General features: G+C 41.2%; 1 protein-coding gene across 3 annotated transcripts in view; it reads left to right on the top strand.

Annotated features, from left to right (window-relative positions):
* ATP2A2 (ATPase sarcoplasmic/endoplasmic reticulum Ca2+ transporting 2) overlaps window positions 1-27280 on the top strand; it is a 263413-nt gene that overhangs the window by 107216 nt on the left and 128917 nt on the right. For all 3 annotated transcript variants that reach the window (XR_011199488.1, XM_069214880.1, XM_069214879.1), the window contains exon 9: window positions 20564-20652. Coding sequence is in view for 2 of the 3 variants with exons in the window: in XM_069214880.1 (XP_069070981.1) it covers window positions 20564-20652 (89 nt within the window). In the remaining variant the exon portion in view is untranslated. The remainder of the gene's footprint in view (window positions 1-20563; window positions 20653-27280) is intronic.

Genomic DNA, 27280 nt, shown 5'->3' with positions numbered 1-27280 from the left:
GGGGTGAGACCGGGTTGTGTGCTTGCCCCAACCCTCTTCTCACTATACATTAATGATCTGGTTCAATATCTGAAGCAAAGCAACCATGACTCACCAAGATTGAACGGTGATCCTGTCCCCGCCCTCCTCTTTGCAGATGATACCATCCTATTATCTCAAACTCCCATGGGCTTGCAAACTCTATTAGATAAATTTAGCGAGTACTGCAGCCTGAAGGGATTAGAAATCAATACAAACAAGACCAAATACCTGACTGTTAACCCTCATAAAGCACTTAAGAGAAACATTCGGATTAGAGGGCAGGCATTGGAACGAGTAACAAATTTCAATTATCTAGGGATACTCCTTGATGCTAAATTGTCATGGGCACCGCATGTTAACAAAGCTGCTATTTCCTTAGCGCATAGCTCCATGGCAATTAGCAAAAATTATAAATGTTCAAGGTCTAGTATTGTTTCACCAGTATTTGAGATCTATAGGTGCAAAGCACAGGCTGCTGCCCTATATGGTGCTGAACTCTGGGGATTCACAAACCTAACCCCATTGGTTACCCAGGAAAATAATTTTATGAGGGGGGTACTGGGTCTCCCTCCATCTACTCCACTGATTCCTTTAACCTATGATATTAACATGAAACAAATAGGTAAATTGGCAGCCTTGAGGCCCTTGCTCTACTGGTGTAGACTCTGGTCTACCCCTGAATTAATCCATTATAGGCAAGCGCTAATTGAGATTATAGACTTGGACAAGGCAATTTCCCTCCCGTGGCTCCATTATATAAGACAATGCTTTTACACTCTTGGCCTTAAATTTTACTGGGAAGAACCACATACACTAACAAAACAATCTAAGATTCAACTAAAACAAGTATTTTGGGACTTTACCTTAAACAGCCCTCTTTACAGCAAGGATCTAGGCAGACTTACTTTAAGTTTCCTGGACATTAAACCATTACCGTATGCTGAGGAATGGATAGATACTATCCAACCTAGACGAGCAAAAGTTTTATTCATGAAGCTTCGATATGGGACTCTCCAGGTTAAGGCTTTTACTTCTAAATGGGGCCCCTTCAATGGGAGAAGACAAGAGGTGATTTGTGGGCTGTGTAATATGGAGACTCCTGAAACGACGGACCATGTCCTCTTAAACTGCAATGCCTATGATAAACCAAGGAGGAAATGGCTTCGACCGATTTGCAGGAACGTTGGAATCAGGAACTATAATGAAGCAGCAAGATTCTTGAGATCTAGTACGATACCATATGTTGTTTTTGGTTTAAGCCGGTTTTTACTAGCAATTTCATTTATCAGAGACAAGGCGGGCCTAAGGCTCTAGGATTCAGTTATTTATTCATTCTATTTTAAATAGTCCTCACCTACCAAAGCAAAATAAGTCCCTGATGGCACTGGAGGCAAATTCTAAGGGCTTTATAAAAATGTAATACTGTAATTGATTCTTATTTATAGCTTTTAAGATTAATATTTGCTTTTATCCAGACAGTTGGTTTTAGTCGCTAAATGAATATTTATTGTTGTTGGAATAATGTGTCTTTTGTAATACTTGATTGTTTGCCTCTTTTTGGCCTTCAGCCGAATATAGGCATGTATGGGAAAAAGAAATCGTTGGGCATTAGTGATTCTCACTCAGCTCTTAAAAACTAGCAAAACAAGACCACATGTGATGGTGGTAGGCACATTGCCAAGATTCTTAGAGGCACTTTGGTATGCTAGGGACAAATGTCTTACAAAAGAAGCACGAAATTCTATTTTTTACAATGATCATTATTTGTGCGTACTTATAGTTCAAGAGACCAAGTGAACTTTCTTGCCAGTACACAGCCACTCCTATTAACAGTCAGATATCAATCCCATTTGTTTTGTGCACACAGATTGTATTTATGGTGATTCTATAATATTCTTGGTGTTTTGTAAAGTGATGTGTACTGTGTATTTCTACAATGTTTTAATCGATCAATTGCTTATTCTTTTCTTTTATCTAATTGTATTGTATGACCTTGGGGGAGTCCTGGATTTTTATTTTTTTAATCTTATGATGGGTTTGGTTTTACTGCTTTTATCAAATTGCTTCTGTTTTCTTTTAGAAATGTATGATTTGTGTCGGTATGCTTTTATGGTATTGTCTTACCGAAATAAAGCTGAAATTGAAAAAATTGAACTTCCCCCTCGACAAATTGAAGGACACAGACACTGCTAAAGCAATGGGTGCTCTGCAAACTCAAGCTAGCAGGGTTTTTTCTCCCACTGCCCAGTGTATAGGGGTGGCTACAAATCAACCACGTCCTCTGAACATTCCGCCTCACAGCAACATCAGGCCTCTTCCTCCTACTCGAGTGTCAGAGGAACATGTAGAGGAAACAATTCCAGAGGCAGAGGAAAGACCATCAATACGTACGGCTCGGACTACCTCTACATTCCCTCTACTCAATTTACTCCATTGGGGGGGGGGGGGAGAGATTTCACCACAATCAATGGACAAACTACATCGGACCTTTGGGTCATATCCATTATCCAACATGGTTATTGTATAGAACTTCAATCCCTACCCCCAAGCATCCCACCTTGCAGACACCAAATGTCAACAGAACACCTCACTCTTCTAAAGAAAGAGGTTTGATCTCTACTGTTAAAAGGAGCTACAGAAACTGTTCCCATATAATAACAAGGATCAGGTGTATACTCTACTTCCTCATTCCCAAAAAGGACAGCACACCAAGACCTATTTTGGATCTCGGACCGCTAAATAAATATATTGTCTGAGCATTGTTTCATGGTCACCCTTCAAGACTTCGTTCCATTACTACAAAAAGGTGACTTCATGACGGCTCTGGACCTGAAGGATGCTTACTTTCACATTCCCATCCATCCTGCAAACCACAAATATTTAAGGTTTGTAGTGGAGGGATAACATTATCAGTTCAAGGTTCGGCCTTTCGGGGTCACAACTGCTCCTAGGGTATTCACCGAATGTCCAACAGTAGTTGAGGCACATCTCGGAAGACAGCAGATACATGTATTCCCATACTTGGACAACTGGCTGATCAAGGCCACCACTTAAAGTCAGTCTCACACTCAGTTTGTAGTAAACCTTCTTCACAAGTTAGGGTTTACAATCAACAACCTAAAATCACACCTACAGCCTCTTCAGATTCAACCGTATATCTAGGGCTAGTCTCAATACTCAATTGGGGTTAGCTTACCCCAATACAGCACATGTTCACAATTTTCAGCAAGCAATCTCTGATACAGGTCAATCAAACTTACACAGTCAATACATTGATGCACCTTCTAGGCATGATGGCATCTTGTATTGCCATTGTTCCTCATGCCAGACTTCATATGTGTCCTCTACAGCAATGGCTCTTACCAATGGTCACAAGCTCTGGGTCATTTTCAGGATCTAGTGTTGGTAGTACGCACAGCTTAAATCTCTCTACTATGGTGAAAGTCCACCAACCTACTCAAAGGACAGCCTTTTCCAGACCCGGTTCCCCAAATAGTTCTGACTTCGGATGCGTCCCTTACACGATGGGGTGCTCATCTCAACAACTTCACAGTTCAGGGATCATGTCACCAGACCATGCACATCAATGTTATAAAACTTCAGGCAGTCTTTGTATCCCTGAATTTTTTCTACGTCATCTAATGCTCAGATCTGTCTTAATTCATACAGACAACATGGCAGAAATGTATTATTTACTAAAATAGTGGGGGTGGGGCACAATCTCTCCATTTGTCTCAGCTGGGACAAGCAATTTGGAAGTGGGCCCATCACCACATTCATCTCCTGGTAGAGTATTTCCCAGGAACAAACAACGACTTTGCAGATGAATGGGAACTCCACCCAACAGTCCTTCAAAATTACTTCCAAAAGTGGGGAACACCTCCTAGAACTGTTTGCCACAGCAGAAAACTCAAAATGCCAAAACTTTGCATCCAGGAACCCACACCCTTGGTCCAAAGGCAATTCCCTATTGATCAACTGGTCAGGGGTATTTGCTTATGCTTTTCCACCTCTGCACTTCTGGTGTGCAAACTCAAACCTTTCAAGCTGATACTTGCAGCCCTCATGTGAGCTCACCAACCTTAGTTTACGACACTACTAGAGCTCTCCCTAGTACCTCACAAGAGACTTCCCAAAAGGCTGGATCTTCTCACACTATCCAACAGATAAGACATCCAGATCCCAATACACCCAAGCTTGCTATATTGCTCCTGAAATCAGTTTGTTTATCTCCAGTTACCTTCAGTGTATGGACATTCTAAAACATGTACGTAGACCAACAACTAGAGCCTGCTGTGCAGCAAAACAGAAAGAAATGTGTTATTCTCAATCCATACACATTGTTCCATTAACACCATCCGTACAGGATATTCTTAATTAGCTTTGCCTGCAAAAAGCAAACCTTGGTAACACCTAGCTGCCATAGCAGCCTATTTACAAAACAGACAACATACTTCATTATTCAAAATACCAGTCATTAAAGCTTTCATGGAAGGATTTAAGAGTAATCCCACCCAGGCTACCCACAGAGCCATCCTGGAATCTTAATATTGTACTCACTCAGCTCTTTGGCCTGCCTTTCTTACAAAGTAGCTTTTTAGTTGCTATTTCTTCACTTATGCGTGTTAGAGAGCTACAGGCCTTAACATTAGAAGGCCAATACACAAGGACAAATTAGTTCTTCCTGCAAACCCAAACGTTTTACCAAAAGTTGTCTCAATTCTGTATTTTTCAAACCATTGAGTTAACTGGTTTTCTTTCCAAAACAGGACTCTGTGGCATAAAGAGCACTCCACACATTAGATATTAAAAGAGCGCTCATGTATTACATTGAGAGAGCTAAAGAATTCAGAAAAACTAAACAGCTTTTTGTGGCTTTTTCAATACCTCACAAAGGAAACCCTATTACAAAAAATAGCATAGCTAGATGGATTGTAAAATGTATACAGATATGTTATGCTAAACTCAGAATTAACAATGACTCCTGAAGCACATACCACAACGAAAAAAGGTGGCACTATGGCATTCTTAGGAAATACTCCCTTAGTGGACATTTGCAAAGTAACTACTTTGTCTACGCCACACACATTTACCAAACATTGTGTAGATTGACAAGCTTGTCGGCAAGCTAATGTAGGACAAGCTGCCCTGAACACTTTTTCAGACAGCTGCAACTCCCACTAGCTATCCACCAGATTTTTAGGAGGCACTACTTAAGTCTATGCACAGCATGTGTATCTACAGCTGCACATGCCATTGAACGGAAAAAGTTACTTACCAGTATACCTCTGCTCGTGGCATGTAGTGATGTAGATTCAAATGCGCCCTCCCTCTTCCCCAGAAACCTGTGGCCGTTTGTTATTTTGTATTTGCATATACTTCTGCATAGTTACATTCGCATGGACATACTCTTTTCTATACTTATACTCTCTTACCCGCTTGCGTAAAAACAATCTAAAAAAGAACCGGATGCCCATGGGCAGTATCACCGAAGGAGGAGCCACTCGATCCCGTGACTACTACTTTCTCTAAGAAAAGCAAGTTGCAGCACTCTGAGCCAACACTAAATGGCATGATAACACACAGCACTGGAATCTACAGCACTGCATGCCATAAACCGATGACTACTGATAAGTAACATTTTCCTTTACACTTTTATTTTTTATTATTTTAGAAGTGTGAACATTCTGCACACACTCTGACATTTGCTTGTATGTTTTTCACACCCCTCTATGCTCACTATGGGAGGGTGGGGGCAGGTGAAGGTTAGGGAGGCTACCTGTGGTACTACACAATTTAATCAGTCCTTGGTTGAATAGAAAGTAGGGAGACAAACCAAAAGAGCGGTCTTTAAGGAAGCATTTCATTCAGTCTAGCGCAGTACCCCACAGGCTTGTGGCGTTGACAGAGTCCAACAGAATAGCACGGTCGACTGTGTCAAGAGGCTGCCAATTAAATCCAAGAGAACCTATGCTTGAGTCGTGCTTCTATTGCTTCTTCTCCCATATCGTCTACTACAGACACGATGACTTTTTTTTTTTTCTTTTTTTTTTTGAGTGGGCTGGTCAGAAGCCTGCCCGGTGAGTGTCGAGGAATTTAGAATCCTTTAGGAAGGAGCAGAGCTGCTGAGCAACTTGGGCTTCTAATAGCTTTGCTATATTAGGAAGTAGAGACATTGGTCGATAATTCAGGTTTGTGGGGTCCTTGCCAGGTTTTTTTTTTTTTTTTTTTTTGTTAGGTTGCCACAGCCTCCTTGAAAGTGTCCGACATTGTCCCGACTCAGAGATAGGTTGAGGCGAGAAATAGCGGAGTCTAGGAGAGAGAACATCGTTTTTAGGATCTGAGGAGGGGCAAGTGTCTTTCAGGGATCCTGGTTTAACTTTGGCTATTAAATCTGTAAGATGCTCTTTAGCAGTAATGGGAAAGGCTGTGAGTGAAATGGGATTTCTGTCTTCGAATGGGGTCACATTGGCTGGTGAACGGGGAGGATCACCTTTAATTTATCAATGGAAAATGAGTTCAGAGTAAATCCAAAAATATTCTTAGTTTTATTTCCAGAATTTAAAGTTTTATTTGAAAATAGATTGGATTGACCTGCAAGGTTTTTTTTTTTTTTTGTTTGTTTTTTTTTGTAAGACTTTAAACATTGGGGAAAAAATGTATTTGTTTTCAGGCAGATTAACATTTTGCCATTTCCGTTCTGCCTGCCGGAGTTTATCTTTAAGTCCTCTGAGTAACATGTAGACGCTTCATGGTGTTGTATTTATTTGGTTTTTTTAAGAGGGACATAAGTATTGATGACTGCTGTTAGCCAGTCTGATATTGCGTCCTCTAATTCATCCAGGCTCTTAGTAGGGTTGGGTAAGGAAAGTGCCAGCATGTTGCACATAGTGAATTGCAGTTGGGAGGGCACTGACAAAGTGCATATAGAAAGTAATCATCCAAATGTGTTGCTCCAATGGGATCTTTTTTCTCTTCAATATAACAGACCGCAGTCAATGTGTTTCATTCACCACCTGTGAACTTCCTCAGGCTGTAAAACCAACCTACATAAACCTACACCACCTGTGAACGTCCTCCGGCTGTAAAACAAACCTACATAAAGTGTACATAATTCTCATTTACCACATCAAAAGATCGGATTCCAATACATAATAGAGCCATACAAACATGATATCTAAAGCGTTGAGCTCATCATGGTAATAGACAACGGTGTCAAATTTAATTATTACACTTTTAAAAACATGTGCACGTCTACTGCTAAAAACATAAAGCACCATCTAAAGACTTTAAAAAGTAAAGGACTAAATCCTACCCCCTTTTCCATAATGCTGCAGTAGCAATCCAAATTACGAACAAGACTTAGGTGTAGATAAACTCCTGTGATTGTTACTGCAGCATTATGGAAAAGGGGTTAGGGATCAGTTTTTGGGCATAATGACTGACCCCTGACCCCAATCGGCTGCAAACGGGCTTGCCTTTAGCCCACCTTCAACACATGCCTGAGGTGCGCATGCTGCCCAGTATTTTAAAGGGCTTGGAGCTCTAACTGACTGCCCACCGGCTTCCCAATTTCTTCTTCCCAACCAGTTGAGATTTAGTTCAGCGCGTCCTGATCAGTGAGATGACTAACAAACAACGATCCTAAAAGCCGCAATTATTTTAGTTGTGCCAAGTTTTTGAAAAAGAGTGCAGATTTTAGGCTAAAGTGGCTAATGCTGACTCTGTTGATTACCCCATTAGTCTTTGTAGCATAAACATTTCTAGCATTCAGTTGTTCATTCAACCAAAAGGTCGTCGTGTTTTTTCAACTCAATTTGTCACGGGTTATGATAAAATAAAGTTTTTCTTCCTTCATTCCCTAAAGAAATCGAACAGCCCCCTTTATAACTATTATATAGTTAATTCTACAGCAAAATCGAAACGCAGCCAGTAAATGTTATGTCACTTTTGAGACTTAAACTACAGGCTTTCGGACAAACCATTAGTAAATACTAAAATGTTACAGTATTTATCTTTGAATGCCAGTCATTCTTAATCAATAGGACGGGAAACTCTTTCGGTCGATTCTTTATCATTTATTTTACTTTTATGATTTAGGGTCCGAGCTGACCCTCGTTTTATTGTTCAATGGCATTTGCACCTTTTACTTGCTAAAATATTGCAAATAATGGTAACATTTTATTTTGCCAAACACCTGCGCTTTTGGGCAATAGACGAGTTGAACATCCGCTGAGATACAGGGACCTAAACAGCTCTGATGGATGTAAGCAGAATAGTACTGACCTGTCAGTGCGAGAAAGGCTGGTCAGGCAGTGATTCCCTCGCTTCCATTTATTACGAAATCAACTATATGAAGGGGCTTATAGGAAAGTCATATTTCTGAACAAGATAATAAAGGGAATCCAGGGTGGATGATGATCCTGCGTTTCATGCCTCCAAAAATGATCTGAATTTATCCTAACTCAAAGCATAATTTAAAGAAATGTGGTACCAAGGATTAGCCTTTTTTCTGCCTTGTCTACCAGACCGCGCAAGCTGTCTGTTTGCAACAAGACTTCTCTTGTCCGCTTACAGTGGGCTTAGCACCTGTCCATTGCCTCCCATGTGTTGGATTTAAGGTCACTCATTTACTTTTTTGTTAGCTTGTGTGGGTTTTCCTTTTAGCTTTTTGTTTTGTTCCTCTCCCGGCACACAGCTAATTGGTTGTCCCCTTCCACTACTTACTTTTCAAGCATTACTTTTTTTCATTAAGCACTCAGAGTATGTTTTCCAGCAGTCTTCGTCATGTACGCCATGCCTCTGCGTTCAATGTTGCTCTCGCCCATGTGCTTCTGCTCCTCCATCTTCCTGGAATTGCATGCCCTCGCTTTGCTCTCTTGCTTGTGCTTCTCCCCATCTTCAGTTTGCTCTCACCTGTGTGCATCTCTTCTCCTGCCACCCCATGCACCCCATTGCTGTCTGTCATGTACTTCTCCCCAGCCCTCGGTCCCACCACCCATATTGCTTCCACCCTCCTCACCAAAAAAAAACCCAACTTTTGCCCCACTTTTCTATTTTATTTACAGATTCAACTCAGTAAAAATAGCACATCCTGCTTGTATGAAATGACGCAGACTGAGATGTCCGAGCCTTTTCTCGAGTACTGTATTAGTCTGAAGCAGGAGATAACTTTTTGGCCTTGTACATTAAACCCTCCTGCTTAGCCAAAATAGGAGATTTTAAGCTAGCATCTTGAACAGCAGTCTTTGGATCCTAGGAACCCAAGCTTGAATCCAGGCCCCTGCGCTAAACCCAACATCGTGTGATTCTGGGCTATTCACTTAATTTTCCTGTGGCTAAATGTGTCAACAAAATACATTTTGTGTAATCCTCACTTAATGTACATGACCGACCCACCCATGTAATGTGCATTGCTCTGTTGCTTCACAGCTGGGTTAACGCTATGTAAATACCAATACGGTACAGTGTGCTCTACAGTATAATGTGCAGCTTCTGTAAAAATCATTGGCAAAGCCATTAGGTCTCAAAGGCAAGATGTATTAGCTTTGCTAGTACTTGTTTTCATTTGTGATGTTCTTCTAGCTTTGAACTTTGTGCGTGTCACTTTCCCATATGCTATCAAACTTGCTTACGTCCTGTAAGGAGGAACCGACCAGGACAGCCAGTGTCAATTATTCAGACACTCCCTCCTTACTCACTTTAAAATCTAAAGTCCAATCTAGAGCACTAGTGCCTTTGGACAAGGCCTCGATTTAGATTATCCGCTTTCATGAAGGTTTTTGTTTTTAAGGGAACAAGACCCGTTGGTCCTCAGTGATAGAATAAACTTTCTTCACCCTACATCTTACACCATGCATCTTACAAGTCAGCAAACTGATTTGAAAACTCCTTTTTCTGACCTATAGGACAGACTGTATGTTGATGCATTGACACCTATATTTAAGTCCTTTGTTATAAGTACAATTGGATTTAGAGTAAAAAAAAAAGGTACATTTGACTTAGCTGCTGTGTGCATATTATGCTGATTTATTTTATACTGCTATGTACAAAGATGCTGATTTTTGTTCTTTTGCCTGCTGGTACAATGTTTTCATTGTCAAAGTGCAAGTATTGTTTTAGCTTATAACATGTTGGTCTTCAGGTAGTTTAAGTTTTGTTTCTGTGATTCATGCTGAGAAGAAAAATGAAAATTGATTTGCGGGTTTGAAAGGCGGAGTTGGTTGGGGGTGGGAGAGGCGGCCACTGCACATCAGTCCTCTTTATGTGGCTACTGCAGAGCCACAGCTGTGACCAAACACTTGGCAGTAGCAGAAACTGACTTGTGTTTCTGGTGAGCTGGCTGACATTGGAGTGGGGGCTGTTAGGGGGAAGGGGGATGTCAAACCAGCAAAATTAATATCTGAATCAAAACAATGGCCAGGCCCACTCTACAGACTGGATGGCCCCACCGCAGGCGAGTGAGGAATCTTCAGACTCACCAGATGTACAATCACTATCGCTCAACATACAAAAGAGTTAGACCTCAGTTCAAACTATAGCCTACACACTTGAGGACAAAAACCTGCGCATGTTGAAACTAGAGTCTTCACTATCTAAGATGGCACAGATTGTAAGGCACTGGGTGGCTCAGAGTACATGCCAGAAGGCAAGGCCACTTTCTATCCTTGGTCCCCCTGCACATCTACATGACACTGCAACACTGTGAAACTGAACCTCATACTTCTTAACGTGGTATGTGCATGGATTGAATGATCTCTTCAAAGCAAGACAAATACTGGCTTATGTAGACTGTCACAAGATTGACATTGTTGTCCTGCAGGGGACTACTTTTGGCACCCAGAAAACTCCCAAGTTTGCCTCAAGATGGTGTTGCCACTGATCACTAGCAAACTACTCCACATGTGCAGGTGAGACTGCCATCCTGGTCAGCAGTGGGTTACCCTTCATACCCATAAATGAGGAAAATGATACAGTAGATATAATTGGCTATAGGCCCGACTATCCGGGCACATTATTACATTATTCACTACATACAGACCTAATACTGATGATCTTGAGTTTATTAACAAGATATTGTGGGGGTCCACAGAAGTCAAAAGGTTGGGAACCACTGAATACTGCAGTATTCCATTCTACCCAGGAGTCATGGGTGGTTGAAACGTGTGCACCCTCGAGTCGTGGGGGGAGTGGGGGGGGGCCTCAAGTGATCCCGGGGGGGGAGGGGCACCAGACTCTAGCCAACAGAAGCATTATACAGATAACAGGCCTTTTGTTTTAAGCAGAAGCATGTTCTTGCATTTTTAAAAAGGTAACAGTACTTAACTGCAATGTTCAAATAGCTCTAGACATATTTAAACATTGCCATCTATATAAAATAAATGTGCAAAATTCTGAGGGGGGGTGGGGCAATGATTTTTATTTTTCAACTGGGGGGGGGACGCTGCATTAAAACGTTTGGAGACCACTGCCTTAGAGGCTTTGTGTGCACCACCAGATAGCTGCATGGCCACGGAGTCTGGTCTTCTCCCGCAATCTAATAGTGCAATGTGACTTCCAGGTTAAATGCCACAAAGGAGCTTCTTTGTGGCATGTTTGGTGCTATAAACGTTTAGGTAATCACACTAGAAAGGGTTGCATCTCTGGCGTATCACAGCCAGATTGTAAGAATGAGGCAAAAACACTCAAGATGGCGGCCTTGTTGTGTCCTCTCTCCTGCTGTGACAGGCCTGGGAGGGTTGCTCTAGCACTTGGCATACATCCACTACACTCCAAACCAAAACACATAGGTAAAAGACATTGTCATTTACAATGTCAGTAGCTCTAACTCTTTCAAATGCATGACCTATTTCATTGCAAATGCTTGTGTGTATACTCTGCTTTTGCAAAAAAAGAACACACCCTCTTTCACTATTAAATCTCCTTAGTGGAATAAAGGATGGACTGTGAAGGCAATAGGTTTGACCCTCACACTAAACTGCAGTCAAAACAAATTAAAAACTGCCTGTTGCAGGGCAGAAATGCTTCATGTAAACAATGAAAGAATGATACCAAATTTAAAAGTGAGTCTATAAAACAGGTCCTTGTGTATGTAGTAGAAAAGAAGTCATTAGAATGTGAGCTGGTCCAGTATGTTTTGATTGTGTCTAAAGCCAGTAGCTAAAGGATCTTGAGCAAAAGATGCCAGTGGCTTGAGTAACTCATACCAGCCCCCTTAGAGGATGTACAAAGTTCGGAATTAGTTGTGAATATTGAAAGTGTTCTTGCTCTTAAAACCACTAAAATGACTGAGCCAGGGATCCAGGATTTCTGAAGATATCGAGCTCATCAAAAACCTCTGCTCCTGTTACACATCGACAATCTGTCTTGAATAGTCCCACCTAGATCAAACATAGGAATACATCTCCAATCTATAAGCTCCCGACTTGCAGATGCCTTCCCAACTTGCTCCACAAATTCTGAAATGTGCATGAACCTTCAGTGTGTTATATACTCTTTTGAGAACTGGACAGTTCTGGGAACTTCTTTCTGCAAACAAGCCCCTCTTGATTCACATGATATATGGACTGAGACCAGTTAAATATATTTCTTAACCCTCTTATGTATGTGAGTAAGAATGTAACCACATTTTCATTTTAGTCACAAAATGCCTACATTGATTCACAATGATTCGATTTATGTAGCACCAAAGTTCATCATTTGGTATGTTTTGTGTAGCTTATCTTTGAAGACACCTCTACAGTTGGTGTCTAGAATGATAGTTAATTGGTTTCTGTCGTCAAAGATTACCTGAAGGTGGTGAAGCATTTCTGGTATCCAGTGTGGTGCTCCTTTTATCGAAGGCTTGCAATACAATTGAGAAGACTCTGTTCAGACTCTAGTTGGATACAAATCTCTGACCATTTGAATAGTCCCATGATGAAATATGTTATCTGAATTCAGACTGAGTATTGATTGCTTATCTGTGAAGGAATGCCACTGTCCATTTTTGGCAGTAGTCTTCGGACGACAGTTAAGATACAGAGGTTGATGATATTCTGTAAAAATAATTTTCCCTACTTCCATGTTGTCTGATTTAGATGTTTCACAAATATTTTGTACAGTTCAATCCTTACAATTTCATTCATCAGACTGTAAGCATGCAGTTAATGCATTACCTTGGTCCAAGTCTGAACTGCCGTGTAAATTACTCCACGGAATGACATACCTCCTGGGGTAATCCAGATTTAAGCCTGTCCTGATTTAGTGATTGAGCCTACTTCAAATGTAATTCTCCATTGTTTAGGCTGTTGTATGGCCTGTTGTCTTTACTGCTGATTCAGCAATTTCTCTTTATACTGGCTTTTGACCTGTGCTTCCTGGTGGCCCAATTTCCAACCAGTGAAATTCTAACCTTACGTGGTGATTATCTCTGTAGTACTGTTTTTCCACCTTCTGTGATTCATGAGGAATCTGCATCTTCTCACCCACAAAATGAATTCAGAGGTCAAAGTGTATTCCCACCCACTGCCTCACATGGATCTACTTTAATTTAATATGTTAATTGTTTTTTTTTTTAGTGCAATAGTAGATGTTCTTTACTAAAACAAATAGCATTAAAATATATATATTTCAAATTTAAGCTATTTCCTAACTACGATGTCTCTAACTTTTTTTAATTTCTTTTTTTTTTTTCCTCGAACGTGTCACTATTTTGTGTACTTTTGCATTGCTCATTTCAGTTTCAAAAGCCCTGGCTTCAACTGAAGTAAGATTTTACATCTAGTTGAATTGGTAACCAGATACTCTTTCACAAGGCAACACTACTAAAGCAACTCTATGAAAGCAGATGCAAGGCAAACTGATGCTTGGTCCATTGATGTTCGCTTTAGGGTTATAAATCCTGTCATTAGCAATTATTATTAACCTAATGTTACTAGATTACTTAAGTATTCAACAAGTGATATTTGCTATGCTTGAATTAATAGCCACTGGTAATTAATCAGAGCTGCATCCCAATCGATCAGTATTTTGCACACCATACCACCTACGTTTGGACCTAGATATATACAACTCTGGCTTGATCCTACCTCAGTGAGACAAGTCCAGCCCAAACTACCAAGCCAGATATTCTCTTCCCTGAACCAGAACACAAGCAACCCAGGACCAGTGTCTCCCTTTTATGGGCTCAGCAGGCAGGTATAGTTTGGTCCTGGCCATTGTTGAATAGGGCTGACCATGGCAATTCCTGTTAGGTAGACAGATACACGCTTCTCCTGTTCTGCACCAGTTTTACAGTTCATTTATCAGCTCCTCTTACAACTGGAAAACAATGTCCATAGTTATGTGGGTGAGTAATGTACTTTTTATGATATATTTAACTGTATGCTCAGAGTATTTTGAGATTATGTGGTAGCAAAGTAGGAACAGTTTGTTTCTGAAGGTGTGAGAGTTAAGTTTGCTACTGGCCTTACAGCTAGAATCTCTGCAGTGTGAGAAGTGTATACATTTCCATCAGTGACAACCGAATCAGTGCTCTAGAGGAATTAATGACTAGTAAAATCTTCTTTGGGGTCATGAGGCCTTTCCTTTAGGTACCATAAAGCCAAGATGTGGAGCTATCATGGGCTCTCTAAAAAGGCTGTAATTTGGTAGCATCCATGAGCTTCAGGTTGCTCATATTGTTGCAGCTCAGACCAGCCTCTAACTTTCCAATTACAAGTGTTATAAAATGTTGGAAGAATGTACTCTAGCTTCCGAGCCTCACAACTTAGTTTGCATGTCTTATTGTCACCTATATGCTCTAGGTTTTCAAAACTTGATTGTCACACCTTTGTTTTAGTGTTGTATATGCGAAAACTAGCACTTCACAGCACACCAATAATGGTGAGGAGATACACAGGATTGGATGACCACTGTATATTAGAATGCATGGAATAGTTCCATCTACGTCTGGACAAGAGCCTACTACATGTGGACTGGCACGTGGAGGTGCTTTTGTTAAGATTGATTAGAATTGTGGTGCGAATACTTCACAGGACTGAGTCAAAAGGTGGCTACAACTACAAAGGGCAGAGCTGATTAGAGGGCAGCTGCTGTGCAAAACTGGACTTAATGAGACATGAATCGGACAAGGCTGGGGTAATGGGGCTAACAATTGGTTGAGGTGTGGCACTGAAAATAAGTTTACAGTAAACATGTCTATTTGCATGATTAATTAAAACAATTAAAAAATTCTCTATAAAGACATTTAAAGAGGTGAGCGTAAACAAATCATCTATGATAAAAACGTGCATATTAAAAAATTTAATGTCAAGGCCTGCAGGTCAGGCGTACGTGTCCTAACCTACACCTTGCTAAAAACATGGCTGGGCCCCTTAGGTGCATAAGGTAGTTATGTTAAGTGCTATTTTAATGGAGTACTCAAGTCTTCTCTGTTCCATGGAGAGCGGGCTTGTGAGTGGTCCTTGGAAGTCCCTCCATTCTCTAGGGCGTTGTTTGGGTCCCTGGCAAAGCTTAGGATTAGCAAAATACTGATGTCTGATTCCTCGCAGATGCAGGATTCCCTGAAGTGTTTGACAGCATCCCTCCCCTCATATTTCTCTCCCCCAAAAAAGCATAAGAAATGTGAAGTGCTGTTATGACTAGTTCCTCACCAGTCACAAGCATAGTTTGCATACCTCGCTGAATTGTCCAGCCCAGTGTTTTTTCCTTTATTGGATGCAATTAGTTAAGGAGAGCAATGTGTAGTCAGTAATCTCAAACAACTGGATGAATTTCATGAATTAGTTTACAGAAAGGGACATTTTTATTGAGCAAACCTTGTATATTAACGTACTTCACTTACTGTCTTGTAGAAATGTTGTGCAGAACAGCTTTTTGAAAAATTAAGTAGAACATTGCATACACACCAATGTTCTACCCTTTATAAGCTCAAACTGAAATCCATAATGCTTTGCCTCCAACCATCATTTTGTGGGAATGAGGATTTGCTGAAATACTACTTTGAAGCAGACATATGGTGGAGGTGAAGATTTACCTGTGCAACTAGAAAAACATACACGTATCTTGATTAATTTCAAGGGCTTGCTCATGCTCAGACAAAACTTTTTTCCCATGTGCTGTAGTTATTTCATGGAGTTTACAATTCACATGTGTTTTTGCTTAGGAGCCATAATACTGCAGTGCATCCTTCAACGGTTTTAGTTCATGTGACATATGATTATAAAGACTAGTGCAAAGGGTATGGCTGTCACTTGCTCAATAGAACAAGACATCGGGGTGCAGATGCATACTAACAGTTGGGGAAGATTCCTACTCTTTCCCAGACAAAGTTGAAGCAATTTCTCTTGCTCGCATTAACACAAAATCCTTTAGTTTTACCCTAAACAAACATCTTCCTTAAAGGCCTGAATCGCTAAAGTAACTTGCTCATAATCTCACTCTATTGAAAATCTAATTTTCCTCTAAAGCAGGCTTCAAAACCACCATCCATGACCTGGTCTTCTTTACACCTGGACAGAAGTCACTGTCTTGATCTTTGCTCCTGGTACCAACCTTACACCATTGAGTGTTGTGCTCACTCAAAATGCTCACATCCTTAAAGACCTTGAAGTAACTCACTTGGTAACTTTTGAGTCCAACATCTTACTACATTATTCTCAAGGCAGTTGCTATCAACGTTTATTGGAAATCAAGCAGTGCAAAAATGTCTTACGTGGGAGTCTCAGACTTGGTGAACAAAATCCTATCTCAGATAAGGGTTGAACATTCATTTCGCCACTTGAGACTGAACACTCATATCTGAGTTGGATCTCCTCCATCATTAATTTAAAATAAATTAAAGTGACAATGCCCTGGTGTTTGGGTTTTGAACCACTACACTGTGTTGATTGCATGAGTTCTACTTCTGTGTTGACTTGAAACCGTTTACTCGCCCCTGAGTTGCACTCAGAAGGAACATTTGAATGCACCTCACATCCATTTATGTCCATTGTTGTAATATTGAACTATGTGCAGTTAAATATTGTGTGTGCACTCTGAAATCCCTAATATTGGATGCTGTCAGCAGTGGGCCTGTCAGTGATTAATGTGCACAGTTCCTAAACTGCAATTTCGTTTTAACCTCTTTGTTGGCAGGCCTTTTTTTTTTTTTTCACCTCGGGTTCCAGGCCTTATTTTGGCTATTTGGAGCAGTTCGCGCTTAGGCCCTCATAACTTTTTGCCCACATAAGCTACCCACTCCAAATTTGCATCCATTTTTTTCCAACATCCTAGTGATTCTAGAGGTACCCAGACTTTGTGGGTTCCCCTGGAGGAGACAAAGAAATTAGCCAAAGCCAGAAGGACTGCAGAAGAAGTCTTGTGGTTTTTTGCCCCTCTGAAAATGGTATCATCAAAGCGTTTGTGGTGCTAAAATCACCATCTTTCCAGCTTTCAGGAACAGGTAGACTTGAATAAGAAAACCCCATTTTTCAACACAATTTTGCCACTCTACTGGGACATACCCCATTTTTACTATATTTTGTGCTTTTAGCCACCTTCCGGTTACTGACAGAAATGGGTGTGAAACCAATGCTAGATCCAGGAAAGCAAAACATTTCTGAAAAGTAGACAAAACTCTGAATTCAGCAATTGGTCGTTTGTGTACATCCTACAAGGTTTTCCTACAGAAAATCACAGCTGAAATACAAAACAAAATATTGAAATTGTGGTGGAAAAGAAAACATTTTTCTCCACGTTTTACTCTAACTTTTTCCTGCAATGTCAGATTTTTTTTAAAGCAATATACCGTTGCGTCTGCTGGACTCTTATGGTTGCGGGGATATATATGGCTTGTAGGTTCATCAAGAACCCTAGGCACCCAGAGCCAATAAACAAGTTGCACCTTGCAATGGGTTTTCATTGTATACCGGATATACAGCAATTCATTTGCTGAAATATAAAGAGTGAAAAATAGGTATCAAGGAAATCTTTGTATTTCCAAAATGGGCAGAAGATAAGGTGTAGCAGTGGTTATTTCCCCATCTCTGAATTCCGAGGTGCCCATACTACCATGTGAATTACAGGGCGTTTCTCAGACTTCTTTTTTTTTTTTTTTTTTTTTTTTTTAACACCGTCTTGCATTTGGAAGGAAAAAATGTAGAGAGACAAGGGACAATAACACTTGTTTTGCTATTCTGTGTTACTCCACATCTCCCGATAAAAATGGTACCTCACTTGCGTGGGTAGCCCTAATGCCCGCGACAGGAAAGGAAACCTGGACACGTCCGTTCTCAATGTAAAAATGTGATGTTTTTTTGAAAAGTGCCTAGCTGTAGATTTTGATCTTTAGCTCAGCCGGCACCTAGGAAAACCTACTAAATCTGTGCATTTTTTAAAACTAGACACACTACAATCCAGAATGGAGTGACTTGTGGGGCTTTCACCAGGATCTGCTTCCCAGAATCCTTCGCAAACCTCAAAATTTGGCCAAAAACCACTTTCCTCACATTTCGGTGATAAAGAATCTGAGACGAGCCACAAATTTCTTTTCACCCAGTGTTACCAACCCCCCCCCCCCCCCCCCCCCCCCCAGTCTCCAAATAAAAATGGTGCCTCACTTGTGTGGGTTGGCGTAGTGCCCTCAAAAGGAAATGTCCCAAAACACTATTTAGACACATCAAAATTATCAAATACAAAACTACCTGTTTTTGCTGGTTGGGGAGGCACCTGCGTTTTTGGTCCTGGGCTCAGCAGCCATATAGGGAAACCTACCAAACCCAAACATTTCTGAAAACTAGATACCTGTGAGTTCAGGGAGGTGTGACTTGCATGAATTCCCCCAGTGTTTTTTTTTTTTTTCGTTTTTTTCTTTTTCTTTACCCAGAATCCTCAGCAAAGCTCATTTAGCAACCAAAAAAAAAACGCATTTTCTCCACATTTGTGTGGGATCACCGCACCGCGACCTACCACCCAACGTTCCCCTCAGTCTCCCGGTAAAAATGATACGTCACTTGTGTAGGTGGGCCAAGTGCCTGACGGGGAAGAGCCAAAGCAGATCCAAAAGGCCAGTTTGGAAAAAAATATATATCGTTTTATGCTGATAAGTGGGGCAGACTTTTTATCGGTATAGATGCAACAGTGCTGGGTGGTAGGAATTTTGTGGATTCCTGCAAATTCTGGAAGGTTCCATCACAGAAATATGGGAAAAAAGTGATTTCCAGCAAAATTGGAGGTTTGCAGGCTATTGTCGGTAAGAAAATGGTGCGGGTGCATGTGAAGCACACCACCCTGGACTCACCCAGATGTTTAGTTTTCAGATGTCTCGTGGATTCTTCTACCTGGCAGTGTCCCAAAGTCCAAATCGTGCAGCCCTCACCATTCCAATTGGGACGATTTTAAGAGTTAGCCAAGCACTCGTGGCCAAATGTAAAACCGAAACCCAAAATAATCAAGTGTCCTCTTGCTTGTTGTAGGATAAGATGTTTTAGTGTGAAAATCTTCCCTGGTGTCTGATGGGGTTTCTGCCCTCCTGGGGGCAGATGAGCCTTAAAAATAAATAGGCCGATATGGCACCAAGGGAGGCAGAAATGGCCTAAAATAAATTTTCCCCCCAAGGAAGCAACCTTTGCCTAAGAGGTCGCTCCCCATCTGTTTACAAAAAACAAACAAAAATCCCTGGTGCCTAGTGGATACTGCCCCCTTGGGCCCCAGCGGAGCGACCCTTGCCTAAGGTGTCACGCCCCTTATCAATGAAAACAAATAAAAATAATAAAAAATCCCTGGGGTCTAGTGGCTTCTGCCCCCCCCCCCCCGCTTTACCGGAGGAAATAACGGTCTAATCAATATAGGCCAATCTGCCCCACACAATCTTCTAACAAATCATGTGTTGCTCATTCCTAGAATTCAGGAAGTATCAAGGGAATTAAGTTTTCGAACAGTGGCTCAATGTTTCATTCAGAACAGAATTTGCTCTTATCGCGTTTACCTCTGACAAGTTTCCAGTCCTACTATTGCCGTTATGAAGTTGTAGATGTTCATTAAAGCAATAGGTCTTATGACTGGTCTTGTGTAGTAAGTGCCTCCATTTTGTAAGCTTTACTATTGATGACAAGCTAACTCAAGATGAGTGGAACACCATTGAAAATGTTTACAAGTAGTTTATAAACCAAACCCAGAATTCCTGCATGGTTTTAACTTGGGGAAACACTTTTTGTAGGGCAAAATAAAATTGAAGGAGGGTATTGGAAAATTCCGCTGATTGCATGAGTTAACAATATTATGCAAAATACAATACTACTGGTTTGAACATGGTCCTCAATGATCACCTGTTAAGTACCAATACATACCTCACCATTTGTTTTGAATAGGTTTCCATTGCATTCACACTTATATCTTTGTATGTTTTGAATTATGCAATATTCTCTTCATACCAAACAACCCCCTTTGATCACTTGTGTACTGAAGCTTTAATTCCAATATGTGTTTGACCGTATAAAAATACTTCAAATCTAATTCCAGTTTCAATTAAAGTCACTGATCTTTGTTTGTTTTTCTTTTTTGGGTTTTTTTCCACGTGTAGGTGTTTGTTCTTGATAGAGTGGAAGGTGATAACTGTTTCCTGAATGAATTTACAGTTACTGGCTCTACATATGCGCCAATGGGAGAAGTGTAAGTGGACTTATTTTTCTTGTGATGAATATTCATTTTCCATCTTAAGAGTTACTTTTCAATTTGTGATTTTCATGGGGGAAAGGCGAACAATGTTTTATACAAAAGATGAAAATATTTTGTGCTACTTTGTTTTTTGTATCCTGTAACTCTTATCGCAGGTCTTTATATTTTCCTTCATGCTTGAAAAACCAAGTAATGTTTTTAATGACTGTTTGATAGTTCAGGGGGAGATGAGGTGCAACCAGATGTTTTGAATTGAACTTGTGCATCTCGGCTCAATACCTGAAACCACAGTGAGATTTTTTTTTTTTTTAACACTCCTGTGGTGCTAGGTGAGTGACTATACAGGTCACTTTAATTAGATAAGTTTGTATTGCTTACCTATGATACATTAACTTTGCTCTATACCAGTGATGCTCGCTGGCAAGTGGAGGCTCTTTATTTTCATTGCGGTCACACATCGCAGCCCTCTATGCTAATGGGGGAGGAAGCCCTTTTTGGAGGATAAAGTCAGGATTACGAAATAACAGCTGCACATTGTATGCTGAGGAATATGCAACCATTGCCCCTTTTAAGCTACTTCCTCCTCATTGTCGTAGAGAATGCAGGACCAGTTTATGTATTTAAAGAATTTCAATGGATGGTGTGCTCTAGTTCTGAACTGATCGGGATACATAATGAATTGTCACACGGAGCCCATCTTCCACAAATTCAGTGTTTGAATGTAGGGGTCCAAAGTCCATGTCACATTCTTCAAGGAAGCCAGAAGATTACCAGGCAATGTTAAAGCCTGTAGTGAATCCCTTTAGGCCAGAGGTCTTCAAACTGGGGGCGGGCCCCCCTAGGGGGGCCTCAAGTGATCCTAGGGGGGGGCGCCAGGCTCAGACTAAAAGAAGCATTACACAGTTAACTGTCTTTTTTCAAGCAGATACATGTTATTGCACTTTTAAAAAGGTAACAGTACTTAACTGCAATGTTTAAATACTCTGGACCTATTTAAACATTGCCATCTTTATAAAATAATTGTGAAAAATTCTGAGGTGGGGCCCAATGACTTTTATTTTTCAACTGGGGGGGGGGGGGCGCAGCATTAAAACGTTTGGAGACCACCGATTTAGGCACACAAAGTTAATCACCTAAGCTGTAGTGTTTAATGCACCCTTTCGTTGTCTTCTGAACACCTTTTAGGAGATCTTCAGTTCAGCTTTACATAAGTTTGCTTTTGGGCTTGGGCTGTTGTCTTCAGAAATTCAGATCAAGGTATTATTTCCTAATCATTCATTTAATGATGGAAATCACCAAATTTCAAGTGCCATATAGCAGCCGTTTTAGTTTGGTGAGAATAAAGGGGCTCTTTGAGTCCATCACACTGGTCATTGTGAGCTACTTTCTTTATCATAAATAATATGGCTATGTATTAAGGGGGAGAAATTCTATATTAACCCAGCTCAGTAAGACTTGCTGTGGACTGTAGAAAGGGGGTAAATGTGATTAGTTATTAATCACATGTTAATTATTGTACTTGTTTGTCAAGTTGTCTTTGTGTCCTTCTTGGTGCGCCAACAAAGTACAGAATTCCATAACTGCGAAAAAGTAAAATGTTTAGGCCACTCGTTATCTGTGAAGCAAAGAGTGCTGTTTAAAATTCTGTTCCATAAAGACTACTTTAATGCTGCACTCTCGCTTTGCTCCTAACTGTTTATGGTCTCTGAACGCCTTTCTTGTGATCATGCCTAAGCTCAGCCAGCCCAACAGAGCTTTATCTGTTGCTGCAGCTATTCATTCGAGCATTAAAATTCACTTACGCTGTTGCAGGTATCTCAATCTTTGCTTCTAACATTTAGGTAAGTCTTATAGGTGTGAAGCCAACCCCCCCAAATCACTTAATAGGTGATGTGGTTGGAGTTCTTATTGACTGCTGATTTTTTTTTAAAATTTGTTTAAATTATTTTTTTCCCTTTCTGTCAAAGCTCCATAATACCGGTTATAATGATTTCACCTTAAAAGTAATCATAAATTAATTTGATAGTTTCCATTAAGCTACAACATAAATGCTGTCAGTTTCTTTTTCCCAAGTATACAAATATTTACAGCCAAGTTTTATTCCCATTATATGAATATCAATATAAAGTAGTAATACGTGTGAATAGTGCATCCTGTCTTTTTCTGTTCTTTTCATCTGTGTACTAGATCTCGTTGTGCAACAGTTGTATACAGGCAAGCCTCTTTCCCTTTATAGGATTTGCTGTGGGGCACAAGAGTCTCTGGGTAGTTGGGGATGTTGACCTGTTTTTTTTTCTTTTTTCTTTTTATATTTCTGGAGAAAGGGTATTAAGTAGCTCCAGTTTCTTTCCTTGGTTGCAGTCGATTACGAGTTTTTAACCTTTGTAAATGCAATGTCTAAGGTCTTAATGAAGAGAAGTTGTGTAATTTCATCTGAGCTGCTCTTAAGTAGTCCTAGTCTGACACTTGTTTGATAATTTCAGGGTAAAATGAGGGTTTACACTATTAATCAGTTTTCTTCATGTAGGCTTTTGAATTTGATCTACCTTCTGTATGCAATAGACCAGTCCACTTTGGTATAGTTATAAATCATATTGTAGCTTCTTCTGGGCAGTCCTATTTTTGTGTGACCTTTTTGACTCTTAGCACAATGGGTACTTGAAGTGGGCTAACATCACGTTTCCTGCTATTCTTACATAAGTAGTTTCTAGATAACATGTAGAATAGTAAATCCATCTTTTTCGTATCTTCAATACTATGCAGTGTACTTCCTTTATAATCTAAATAGGTAGAGCTCTTTGTCAGTCCATTTGTCTGGAGAAGATATAGCGTTCCTGTTTAGAGCCACCACTGAATGTAATGCCAAATCAGTGGTCTCATGGCCTAATGCATTTCTTGTGCTTCTCTGACCTATAGCTACTCGTGTACTTAGTCAACCAGGTCCAAGAGAGCTTTGGTACTTTTGTACAGGCATGTTCCACATCCTTCCCTGTAATTTGGAGGAACCTTTTTGACTTAACACCTTCATGTTCTAATCTTCAGCTGCCTCAGCCAGAGCTCTTTCGGCAGACTCTTCTTAACATGTACCCTTGAAGCTGTTAAGAGTACAGTTGTTACCTTATTTGATGATAGTGCATAATAGTCTGCATCAACCTGAACGAACAGTGCCGACTCTTCCAGTGTTCTCATGTTTAGTTCCTCATAGTTACCATCCATTTGACTCGCACACCTTGTGTGTATCCCTGTAGAAGGGCTTGTTGTAAGCGAACTAGATAGAAGCTAGACCAGCCCCCACCTCGTATTTTTGTCTTTGCCAGTGCAAATGCTGTGAAAGGTACCTGCTCTAATTGTGTTAAAACTCTGATTTACTGAAGCATTAAAAACCACGGTTAGAAAAGTATTGGCACTGGCACAGTCACTGACCTGCCCGTCTATGTACATGTAGGCAGTGCTTTCCATGCTGCAGCTTTGCTGTTTCTGTACTTCCCTGTCTGGTGGGGGGAAAAAAATCTTAAAATAGAGCAGTGTTCAAAGAATCTGTAAGATGGCCCCTTCATTAGGAGGGTTGCAGTTGTCCATGTGATCATCCATTTATTTTTTATTTTTTTTAAATGGGCACTATCTTGACCGTACCCACTAGAGATGTGTGGAGACTGTGACTCTGCAGCACAATCTGAAAACCAATAGTTTCTGACGAGGTAGCTTATTCTTTAATTTACAAAGCATACCTACCGGACACTTGATCAGTAGAATGCCAACTTTTGCTGGCTACTTCTAAACCTAGGTTCCTCACCTTTAGAATATCCCCAGGGCCAGGCTTGATCTGGAAGATTCAAAACATCACTCCTTTGCTGTGGTAGGTGGCGCCATGAATCGCTGTATTGACTTTTTCACCCCTGTAGTGAGGATGGAGCAGCAGGTAGGTGGCAACTCGACACATCAATGTCAGTTAAGTTCTTTCCACACCTTCGTTCGCGAACCTGAGCTTGCTCCCATTTTTATTTCTTGTTGACTGTTTTTTTCCCTCAACTTTCTTTTGCTTTAAACCAATCTGCAAGGGAAGTGTCCCTCCCTAAGTGTAAAGGGTTTAAACTTCGTAGAAACTGCTGCAAAAAGATATCTTCGACAGACCCTCATAGGATGTTCCTTTGCTGTTTGCATTCTGCCTGTGACTCCAAACCGTGCAAGCATTGTGCCTTTATGAATCAAAGTGATTTCAGAGCTTGAAGCAAAGCTGTGTGTTGACAGACAAAAATCAGTTAAATTTGTTCCACTCTCGTTTGAAGCCTTGAGTCAGAGTTGTTCTTGCAGCAGATCCTTATGGTCCAAGTCTTCTGGTAAGTCGAAGTGGCAGCACAAGAAGGCCAAGAGGTACTTGTTCCTATCCCGTCACTCTGAGTATCCTCTGTCAGGGTGCCTTTGTGTAGTTTCCAGTTCCCTGATGAGCTGATTCCACAACTGATCGTAACACACCTCAGGATTCCTGGGCTACATCTGACTCGGAGCCAAACTCTTCTCTCGCTCAAGTAAGGCCAGACACCGAATACATGCCAATTCACCCAGTACCAGTTCTGTCCAATTGAGAAAGAATCCTGTTTTTGCCTTGGAGCCGCCCATCAGTGCTTCAACAACTTCTTGATCCTGACTACTGGTCAGTATCAACCTGCTTTTGGAGATAGCCAGATATGTAATCTGATCTGTACACTACTTATTGCTTGGGCTTAGTGGTCGGCACTAGCGTGATGCTTCAGCGTTCTGCATGGATAACATCCACAGGCTTCTGGCAACATGCATGCCTCACTTATGGATGTGTGCCTTTTTAATGGCTCTCACCTGTTTAGCAAGAAGGCCGAATCCGAACTAAATAGCTTCAAAGATAGCTGGTCCATGGCATGTTCTATGGTCCTCTTTAGTTCTGAAAGATGGCACAAACAGCAGCTTTGCCCCTTCTGGACTGCTCTGGAGGTTTGCCTTAAGAACAACCCCAATGCCCACTACCCAGGTAATGGGCATCACCAGTTCTTTGGGGGACCAAGGTGGGAATCAAGCACACAATGACCAAACCTCAAGGGGCAGTGAACATCTCAATCCCCCACAGCATCTGCCTCCAGCCAGCTTTAATATGCCCTTAGTGGCATAGTACCACCCTGTGGGAAGCAAGATCAGACATTTCCTCCTAGGGTGGCAGATAAGAACAGCCATCAGGTGGGTCTTTCAGATCGTTCAACAGGGCTATGCGCTGCCATTCCTATTCAACCTGCTGCATCTTATGCCAGCACCAGAGCAGCTTTCAGAGGAACACCTTTTTATCTTGCTTCAGGAGGTGCAGACTTTCAGCCAAAAGCCATTAAGAGGTTGCCAGCCTCAGAAATAGGGACTGGCTTTTACTTCCACTGTTTTACTTTGTCAAAGGAGGACTGAGGTCTTTGTCTTAATTTAGAATTTTGCCCTGAAAATGGCTTCCTATGGAGGGACAAATTGAAAATGCTCAGTGGCCATAATCTGTCTGCCCCGAATCCTGGTGACTGCATGGTTTCCCTGGACTTGCAGGATGCATATTTTCATGTGTCCATCCTACAGTCCCACAGGGTTAACCTTCTTTTGCAGCAGTAGGGCAGAGTTCTGGCCCTGCACAGTCTACCCACCTAATCATGGAGGTTGAGCAGCGGTGTTTGACTTCATTCGATCTCCCTCCCAAAGTTGGGGATTGTAGGAAGTTGGCTCTGTATGTGCTATTTCAAAGTAAGGAATAGCATGCACAGAGTCCAAGGGTTCCCCTTAGAGGTAAAATAGTGGTAAAAATAGATAATACTAATGCTCTATTTTGTGGTAGTGTGGTCGAGCAGTAGGCTTATCCAAGGAGTAGTGTTAAGCATTTGTTGTACATACACATAGACAATAAATGAGGTACACACACTCGGAGACAAATCCAGCCGATAGGTTTTGTTATAGAAAAATATCTTTTCTTAGTTTATTTTAAGAACCACAGGTTCAAATTCTACATGTAATATCTCATTCGAAATGTATTGCAGGTAAGTACTTTAGGAACTTTAAATCATAAAAATTGCATGTATACTTTACAAGTTATTGACAAATAGCTGTTTTAAAAGTGGACACAGTGCAATTTTCACAGTTCCTGGGGGAGGTAAGTTTTTGTTAGTTTTACCAGGTAAGTAAGACACTTACAGGGTTCAGTTCTTGGTCCAAGGTAGCCCACCGTTGGGGGTTCAGAGCAACCCCAAAGTCACCACCCCAGCAGCTCAGGGCCGGTCAGGTGCAGAGTTCAAAGTGGTGCCCAAAACACATAGGCTAGAATGGAGAGAAGGGGGTGCCCCGGTTCCGGTCTGCTTGCAGGTAAGTACCCACGTCTTCGGAGGGCAGACCAGGGGGGTTTTGTAGGGCACCGGGGGGGACACAAGCCCACACAGAAATTTCACCCTCAGCAGCGCGGGGGCGGCCGGGTGCAGTGTAGAAACAGGCGTCGGGTTCGCAATGTTAGTCTATGAGAGATCTCGGGATCTCTTCAGCGCTGCAGGCAGGCAAGGGGGGGGTTCCTCGGGGAAACCTCCACTTGGGCAAGGGAGAGGGACTCCTGGGGGGTCACTTCTCCAGTGAAAGTCCG

The sequence above is a fragment of the Pleurodeles waltl genome, chromosome 11 (assembly GCF_031143425.1).
Source record: "Pleurodeles waltl isolate 20211129_DDA chromosome 11, aPleWal1.hap1.20221129, whole genome shotgun sequence".
Lineage (NCBI taxonomy): Eukaryota > Metazoa > Chordata > Amphibia > Caudata > Salamandridae > Pleurodeles > Pleurodeles waltl.
The sequence above is the reverse complement of the archived record's forward strand: the minus strand, read 5'-3'. Positions and strand labels throughout refer to the sequence as shown.